The 10,373-nt window shown below is 32.7% G+C and overlaps 1 protein-coding gene across 1 annotated transcript; it reads right to left on the bottom strand.

Moving 5' to 3' along the window:
• Positions 1-3,345: 3,345 nt before the first annotated feature.
• On the bottom strand, positions 3,346-8,624 carry LOC117986278 (toll-like receptor 6). Its single transcript, XM_034973109.2, has one exon. It carries the CDS (start codon positions 8,455-8,457, stop codon positions 4,429-4,431), a length of 4,029 nt encoding a protein of 1,342 aa, XP_034829000.1. The 5' UTR covers positions 8,458-8,624; the 3' UTR covers positions 3,346-4,428.
• Positions 8,625-10,373: the final 1,749 nt, after the last annotated feature.

The raw sequence follows: 10,373 nt of genomic DNA, 5'->3' as shown, positions 1-10,373 counted from the left end.
CTATTCCTTGCTTTCAAAAGTTTCATAAATATTCCTTTTGTGATCTTCAACTCGCACGTCACTGGCACGGTACGCAGCCTTTCTAGAAACTGGCATACCAGTCACAAGCATGTGTATCATGCACTGTCATTCTGCTAGTATAGAGCATGCCAGCTTACCAGCACCTAGCATGCCATTAACTGGCATGTGTATCACAGGCATAACTCTTTAAGTTATAATAAGTTATGCGAGTTAAGTACCATCTATCAGTGCTAAATACTTAAGACGAGTGGATACTCAGATTGCTAGTAATTGCATGCCTCTTACCGATTGATCAAATTAGCCAAGAGTGATAATAGTTCACATTCTATTAATAATTTGATTAACTTGTTAATAACCGGATAGCCTAGTGGTTAGTCAGTTTTTTATTCGGAGGAACGCGGGGTTTGATCCCGGGCACGCACTTCTAACTTTTCGCAGATGTGAAGGAAAACATCGAGAGGAAACCTGCATACCTGACAGTTCTGCATAATTTTCTCAAAGGTGTGTTGACCAGCATGAAAAAACCTTTCTTATTCTGAGAGGAGACAATTGAGGAGACCCATACTCAGAAGTGAATCTACGATGGGTCGATGGAAGACATTTTAAAGAATAAACTAATGGACCACTTTTATTTAAAAACAAAACACAGGTGAAGGTACACGTGTGTAGCTCACTCTTATTTTAAGGTCGGACATTGGCAACCTTTTAGCACGGGAAATTACTTATCAGAATTTTAGAGGAAAAACCAATCGTGGGCAGCTATAGCTTTCAGCCATACATACCTACATACCTACGTACTTAGGCAAATAATTGAAAATTATGTTTTGCTAGCTGATGCCCACGACTTCGTTCGCGTGGATTTAGGTTTTAAAAATCCCTAGGGAACTCTTTCATTTTCCGGGATAAAAAGTAGCCTATGTCACTCTCCCGATCTTTAACAATCCATGCCAAAAATCACATGCCTAAATACGTTGCTCCGTTACGACGTGATTGAAGGACAAACCAACAAACCAACTAACAAACACACTTTCGCATTTATAATAAGGGTTTTAGGCATTTATAATACTGATTTTGAATACAATTGTTATTTGTAAGTTATCTGCCTATATCTAGCACACAGCTACACATATATAATAAATTTTAGTACTTAGCACATAAGCGTAGCTTACAGATTTAATCGCTTTGAAGCATAAAGCTTTAATGGAATCTTGCATTTTATAGTTAATGGTTGAGCCGATAGTTAAGAGAATGTACCAAATGCTTATTGCTATAATTAATTATTTCATTACTTTACAAGCAGTTCATTGTAGTTGCCTTCCGAGATTTTATTGGATTGATTTATTTATCTCCCCAGAAAGCTTTTTTAATATTGAGCTGAGTTTATGCTTCCCTTCAATTTCGTTCGCGTTGCTTTAATTTTTTTGTGGATATCGTTAAAATTTATTTTTCTACACCGGACTTTTATCTGTTGGTCTAGTTAATTTAAAAAATGAAAACTGTGTGATATAATTTAGCCTATACTTACCTATAATTTAGATTTACCTATAGAAAGAATTTTCAGTATCGGATGATTAGTTCTGGAGATTAACCCCTACTTACAAACTAACATTTTTTATCTCCTTAAGAGTATAATATTACTATCTGATCAACCCGGCTTTGCCCGGGTTATATTTGGTAAATATGCCAAAACAAAATATTATTATACTTATGTAGCTAGGTAGGAGTAGAGATACACTAACTAAAGATACTTAATTTTAATAACCACTACTGAAGGATTCCTACACGTCTTTGAACTATAGACTGTTTGGTAAATCTCTTTCCACCTCGACCGACTGTAACAATAAAGTTGTTATTTTTATGTTCGCCGCAAACTTAACTTGAACGTTAAAATGTTTGTTGTGGAGAATTTGTTTAGGGCCAATAAAAGGAATAATGAATGTTAACGAATTAAAAGATAAGATACGAATTCTTGCTGGAATATATTATTATATATATAGGTATGTATATATAGAATATATTATATGATTTATAATAATATATTTAGAATATATTATATTATTTATGATGTTGGTTTTTTTGGAGCAACTTAGCAAGTAGACATTATTTTTGTTTTAACAAAAAAGCTTCTCTGTATTTGGACGTCGTAACCCTATAATATTAATGTAATACAGTAGTTGACAACTAGTCAAATCAGTAACTTTTTATCAAACGTCACTTAGTATGCGATATTCTATGAAATACTGGAATGTGACGTCACATCATAATAACGTACTTTTTAGTTTAATCGATAATTTAAAATGGTTGTTACACTTAAAACTAGCAAATGACGTGGATTTTACGTAAGTATTTTGGAAGGCCCTCTATTTAATAATCACTGAGAAATAATTTTATTTATGTAGTCAAATACCCAATTATATTAGTATTTCTCGTAAATAATCTAAGATGATCATGTTTGTCCGGTCAATGTACACGATCTGTATCCACTATCCACATGCAATTAGTAGCGTTCGTCTTAGGAATAGATTAATTTGTTCGAGGGTCTATTTGCTTGTATAGAATACAGATAACACAGTATATCCTTCACGCTTATTGGCAGTGGTATTAGACTATTAGTAATGTCTATAGTTAGCGTTCTAAATAGGTATTAGATAGATAATGCAGAGGAATAATGAACTAGCTTCTCTTAGTTGAATTTTTGAAAATCCTTTCTTAATGTGTGTCTAAATTTTGCTTGATATAAAATAATATAATATAATACACCTATTAGGTACATAGTACCTGACTGTCTTTTCATTTACCTATATGAAATATTATACTTAGATGAAATATTATTTATTATTTTAATAATATTCTTTTGAATTCAGTGTATTTTGATATTATTATGATTCAGAATACCTACCTATTTTTATAAAAAAATATAATTTGTAAGTATATTAATAAAGCACAAAATTATTAAAATTAAAAACTATATTTAGGGCCCTATGCAACGGTAATTTTATTTATTATTTCCCAAAAAAAAAAAACAATACCTACCTACTGATTCGCTAACTCAGTGTCCTATTTATTTATCTGGTCCTATTTAATGCGGTTTTGATAAAATTATTTTACCAGGACTCTTGACGGAAGTAAAAAAATCAAGTTCCAATATTAAATTATTATCTACATCAAAACAGGGACTCAAATAAAATTTACATTTTCTCATTTCGTCTGTAAAATTATATTTTATGTAATTAATCTTAATTAAGGTTTCGCTTTGAACATTAATATTTTGCAAATGAAAGACATAATGAGTATCAAAACGTCAGTATAATTTTATTATGGTTTTAAGATATCTTTGTACATTTTATACAAAACAATAATTTTTATTAAGACTAATAATTACAATTCAAAAATTACATTTATATTTTGCAAATTCATAATTATTAAATCTAATATCACGATTTAGCTTAGTTATATTAACTATATAAGTTTTCAAGCATTAATTCTAAACGATAACATCGCAATTCTCAAACATAGATAGATATTTATATGAATGTATAATTATATTTTAAACAAAAGAAATCACTCCATATGCGTACCAGTTTTGCATTGTCATTATCAAACAAAATACGAAAAGAAACTTTTGTTATGAAAATTATAATGTGATGAAATACATTTTCGTAATAAACATTCCATGACAATAGGTAGTAGGTAAAATAAAATCAAGGCCAAATTATAAATATAAACAAGAATAATAAAATTTTAAAGTAAGAAATAAACCTATTAAGGGCCAGTTGCATAGTTAAAATCACCGCTAAACTTTTAAAAGCAAAATGAGTTGCACCAATCAGGGTTTCTTGACCGTTAGACCCACGTAATCTATCATACTGACTTGTGTAACCCTCTTTGCTTGTCTTGATGGTCAATATAATCGATAACTTAATTTTTACCGCTTGATATATAACTGGGCCTAGAAGATACAACTTAAAATATATTATGTAATATTTTTGTGAACATGACAAATATCGACTTACACTATTTGGTGTTGTTTTACAGTGAATGTGATGTAAAAACATTTCACATTAATAAACTTTTTAAATACAATAATGAATTATCATTAATATTTGAAAAATGTTTACGTTATCAGACTTAACATTTTCACATGAACTTTGTACAAAATATTGTTATATATTTTAACATTAGTTACCATCGTATTATTTTTTGTTGATACGTAAATTAGTACGGGTCATTTACGTATGTGAAAATTGACCAAGACGTTCTTATTCTAATATACGAAAATACAATACTATGTACAGTAATACATAAATATTAATTTTAACATTATTTATTCAAAAGGTGCACTTAAAAGTTTTAAGTGCGAGAAGTAAAAGAACAATGCAATTGCAAATAAAATATACTCGTAAGTTATCAGACAAAGTAAGTGCGACCCCTAGTAGCGGTGTTGGTTATAGAGCGAGGTACAGTCGGCGATATATCTTCTACCCTAGAATATACGTGACCACTGCTCGGCGAAAGCCTGAGGTCATAATTAAACCGGGAACATGTTCTATTGTCAATTGACATGTAACTATTGTTCGAATTGTTCCCTTCCCCATACGTGTTGTCCGAGGAAGGAGAACTATCATTCTGTGATGTTTCCCCGTCGTTTCTTTTACAATACTGCAGAGAATTTGAAAAATTCTGCTTTGAGCAACTATCGTTTGTGACCGGCATTGTAGTGTATCTCAATGTCGGAGTCTGACGTAATGACTTCTTGAATACGCTCTTCTCTGAGCTCTTTAGTGTGATAATAGTGTCGGTGGAATTGAGTAAAGCAATGAATTTATCCCAGAAACGGGGATCATTCCACGCTATATTTTTAAACTTATCTAATACAAAACACAGTTCGTCATTTATTTGATTATTATCTACTATCTTAACAAATATTACCTTATTTAAATCGCTACGGTTCAAGGATTTTAAATAACTATAAAACATGTTTTTAAAATGAAAATCACACAGATCATTGCATATGAAGTTGGTTGTCAAAACTATTAGAAGACGCTTGGACAATTTTGAAGATTTTGAAAAGCTATCTAATGTTAGTATGTTAAGGGTGGCTTCATTCATTGAAAATTTTTTGGAGGTCATTTTTCTGAATTCTATTTCTGACATAATATCATGATATACAAATTGAGTATCTTTGGTATTACATATCACGTAATAGTCGTACATGTGATTAGAATTTCCTTCCAATACATGTTCAACGTTTGGACACGACTGTTCTTTGAATAAAGGCACACCATAATTTGTGTACAACCAGTCACTAACATCGTATCTGAATGCATAGAATATGGCACCTACAAGACAAATTAAAACTATAATAATAATAATTCCAAATATAGCAGTAAAATAGTTATCAGGGAAAAATAACAATTTGGGGACAATTTCATTTTTAGACACTGTAGGGTCATGTATCGATCCTAAATACTCTTTGCAATGACTTAAAACTGAAGCAATTGTAATTTTGGTTGATTTTCCTTCGGTGTCTGTGCACAACATTTTTTCTGGATCTCCTGGATCTTTTCGAAGCCAAGTATCCAATTCGGCTATACTTTTACAGTCACAAGAATACTGATTGCCTTCTATTGAAACATGCGCCAAACCTTTTGAAGATGATGCTAACAATTTCCATGGGAAAAAATTTACAAGTTTGTTATCATCGATTCTGAGAACCGACAGAGATTTTAAAGATGAAAATGTATTATTTGCAACATGAACTATCGCGTTATGATCTAAATATAATTCATTAAGATTATTAAGATGCATGAATTCATCTCCTTTTAACTCAACTAATTTATTATTCTCTAGGTGTAATACCCTCAAAGAGTCGACTCCCTTAAAAGTTTGATTATTCACTTCTTTTAACTTCGTGTTGTTTAAGTACAAAACTTGTAGCTTCTTTTTGCCAATGAATACATGATTACCCAAATAACTGATATCATTTCCATCTAAATAAATTTCAGTGGCATCCATAGGTATTCTATCAGGTACTTCTGTATACCCCGCATTTGAACAATCAACGACATTTGCATTCCATGTTATATCGTGATAACATTTACAGTTATCGGGACAAATCATTTCACAATCACAAGCAACAAACTCACAACAATGACATAGGGCAAAGCAATGCCTTTCATATGGACACAGAAAGTCAGAAGGTGACATGTCTATTATCTTCTTTTTTTCTTTAGCTCGCGAATGAACCAATGAACAAAAAGCTTTATCGAGATCTAACACACGCGGGTATTGTCGATTGTGACTTAAATAATTGATCCGTTGAATCCATTCCATTGAACAGTCACAAACAAATGGGTTACCACTTATAAAGAACTCTGGTAAATCACTATCTTCATCTATTTGATCTATTCTGAATGCGTTCATGTCAAGTTGTACTATCTTGTTATTATTTAATGTTACAATTGACAGCTTTCGTAATTTAGAGAAAGTACCTACTTGTATGTTTTGTATATTATTGTTATTTAAATAAAGTTTTTCTATCGATTTAGGAATAGAAGTGATCGTCAGCTGACTTATATTGTTATAGCTTAGATCCAATAACTTAATGTTATCATTTGAATTCATTTCATTGATATATATTGTATTTATAAAGTTCATGTGTAAATCTAACCACTCCAAACTGCTAGGAAAGCTTTCAAAATCGAATGAAGAAATTTTGTTGGCGGACATATTTAACCATACCAAACTGTTTAAAGAAGAGAATATCCCATCGAACTTCGTAATGTCATTTCCATCCATGCGTAATAATTTCAAATTAATATTTTTACGAAAACAACCAGTTGAAACAAGTTTTATTTTATTAGATGCTAAATTTAGGACCTGTAACTGAGGCAAATGTTCAAAAGTATCTTCATTTAAATGAGTTACTTTGTTATCTACGAGACGCAAACCAAAAAGTTCTGTCAGACCGCGAAAGTTTTCTCGACTCAAATGGGTTATATTGTTGTTCCCGATATCCAGCGATCTGAGAGATCGTAATTTACGAATTGAGGTCGGTATTGACGGTAACAAGTTGTCATTGAGACCTAAATCTTCAATTGTAGTCATGTTTTCAAAGGCATATTCGTCTATGTGTTTAATTTTATTATTATCCAAAAATAATTCGTGTAAGACGTGCAAATCAGTGAATATGTTAGTATGCACATGCATGAGTTTATTATTCGAAAGTGTAAGAGAATGCAAGTTTCGAAGTTCTTCGAAAGCGTGTTCATCGATTATCGATATTTCGTTATGCTCTAAGTTTAGTTTTTGCAAACTGTATAAATCTTGGAACATAAAGCGGTCAATCTTAGTAAGTCTGTTGTACGAAATATTTAATATTACCATACGTAGCAGCCCTACTAGCGTACCTTTATTTATCCACTGACTAGTTAGTTCGTTATTAGAAAGGTCTAATACTTGGAGTTGTTCCAAACCTCTAAAAAGACCAGGGGGTAAAACATTTATTGTATTGTTACTAAGTATAATCTCTTTTAAAAATTTCGTATCGGAAAATATATCAGGTGGAATACTATTCATAAAGTTACTAGACAGGTTCAGTACTTGCAAACTTATAAGACCCTCGAAAGCACCATCCTCGAGAGTAGATATTGCATTGTCTTGTAAAAATAATTTTGACAGTGAACGTAATTTTGACAAACTATTTTCAGTGATCACAATCAAGTCGTTATAAGACATATCGAGCGTTTCTAATACTAAATTACAACTTTTCACACTCAAATTTTGTTCCAGCGTCGAATCGGAAAATCCTATAGTTTTAATATTTTGCAAATGATTTCTGGTCAGATTCAAAGTTTTTAAACTGTACAATGAGCAAAACGTGTCAGTTTTAGTGCTCCAAATATTATTGTCACTTAAATCTAACTCGATTAACTCACTGAGTCCCGAAAATGCATGTTCATGCAACTCCATAGTCATTGCAGACCATTCACTGTTGTGTGTAGTCACGTGCAAAGATTTTAGATCCTTGAAATGCTCAAATGCACGCGCCGGTATCTGACGTATCTTGCATTTGTCAATGACAAGATCTCTAAGCTTGCCTAGGTTCGAATGTTTACCGGAAGTCTTTTCCGTTTGTGCTGCAAGCGTGCTTTCGAAGAAAAGAATTTCACTGCATTGAACGTGTAAGGAAATTACATCGTCGAAATGTGTCCGACTAATATTCTGTAACAGGTGATCCAAACTGCTTATCGTTCGGATTTTGCAAAAGAGCACAGCGTCCTCCGACGTTTCCGTCTCGGATGTGCGGTAGGCGCACTCGTGCGGCATTTCGGCCGAGGTGTTCTTGTCGACGACATAGCAGTAGAATAACACATACACTACAATGTTAAAATTTCGGCGTTCAAGTCTATTCACGATAGTTCGTTTTATTGGCATTTTATGGTCGTATGCGAGTTGCGGTGAGGCATCGAGGTCGGCAGTGCCATTTATAATGAGGCAAAGGGGGTGATCGCGTCATAAATATTCACGCGGTAGGAACGACATCGCGAGTCGCGTGGCATGTCAGCCTTTCACACGATAGCAGCGGTTGTATGGCGCGAATGGCGGCTGCCCACCGACTGAGCGGCGCTTTGTGGGCTCGTAGCTCCGCCCTGCGACGCCCGACGCCCCGCCGCGCCGCCACCCGGCTGGCGCCTTAAGAAAAGTTCATCTCATAGGTAACAATTAAACATATCGGCAAGGGTGCATAATAGGCCCATTGACCCTAAACTAAATTGTTTTATCGCCTGCTTACTATGAAGTACCGTATATGCTGGCTTCGGTTGCGTGGCCTCATTGTCGTTATTTCTTGTAGTCTCTTAACACACTGTTCCCTTATTTATTAGAGCTCTTAAATATCCAAAGTTCCCTATGGAACTTTTATCCATTTTCTCTGAAAACATTCTTATATTATTATTAGCACTTAAAGCCATCTTCATTTATACGGACTTTACTCATTATGTGGCACCGTTATGTAGGTACACTAATATTTTTTTAAATATTTCATGATACGTACAAACTTGGCAGTACTTGGCGGCTAGTTACTTAGGAGAAAAGAAATATGTTACATACTCAGAGCTTTTAAAAAAAGGTTCTAATATTGCAACATCTCAAACACCTGTTGTGTTGAACAACTTCGCCAAACTTTGTACTTCGGGTGAAAATGAGATAAAAGCCTTACTAAATAGTTTTCTGGGACACCACATGCTTTTCAAGTTAACGCGCATACTTATTCCGAGGGCGCCGAAGGAAATTGCTTAAAGCGTAGGTTGGTACTTATAACCTAAGTTTGCGAGATTTATACTTTTGGTTAGTCGATCTAGTGGTTTAAGCTGTAACTTAATTTTATAAGTTTTCACAGCTTTACCTAATAATTGTTAAATATACAGAGTCACCATCATGTCATAAGTAGATGGATATTATTGTTGTACCTAAGACAAATCCCATCAAATAATCCCCAATACCTTGGGGCAAAAATTAGCCACTCTGATAACTAGGTTACCTACCTAATTAATGATCGTATATTTTTTCAGAAAAACTGTTACTTAAACTTTTTTTTTACTTCTAGAATCTAGGCACCAAACGTACCAATAGTTCGAATATTTTGTGTTTAGGATGGCGAAAGTCTACTACTTCCATAATTAATTGTAATATTAAGTGGATAAGTATATTGTTACCTACTTTGAAAAAAATTTGCTTCAAAAGATCACTGAGGTTCTTGGCCTACAGAATTTGACCTCCCCTACAATCCTCCTGCATATTTTATGATTAGATAATTATACAGTTTTTTTTGTCTTTATATAATAATATTTTATATATTATGAGAATATAGACTGAATTACACACTCAAGTATATTTTCTTGCATTTACTGTAAATCCAAATAAAAGAAATAATGAAAATTTTGGTAGGTATTTATTAGGTACCTTGGTGCTTCAAAAATTCTCTTAACAATTTAATTTAAATTTGTTAAATCAAAGTCTTTGTGGAGGGCTTGTTTTCATTAGATTTGTTTTTCGAACAGATGAAAATTAATCGCCTTAAGTGGCATTTTATTATCTTTAACAAAAATTTCGCTTAAAGTCTAGGTAGGTAATTAGGTAAGACTTAGAAGCGAATTTTGATACTATTATTTTAAGTCAATACCTAATTATATTACCTAATGTTTAATTATACCTAAGTACCTAATGTTAGTGTAGATTATTAATAGTAGGTAAGTTTATTAATAGTTTGCATATTTTAGTATGATAACAGATGTAGATATAGGTTAGTCTTTCAATTTCATTGACGAACAGGTACATTGTGATCATTCTTT

This window comes from Maniola hyperantus, chromosome 11, assembly GCF_902806685.2.
Source record: "Maniola hyperantus chromosome 11, iAphHyp1.2, whole genome shotgun sequence".
Classification (NCBI taxonomy): Eukaryota; Metazoa; Arthropoda; class Insecta; order Lepidoptera; family Nymphalidae; genus Maniola; species Maniola hyperantus.
This window is presented reverse-complemented; position numbering and strand designations above follow the sequence as displayed.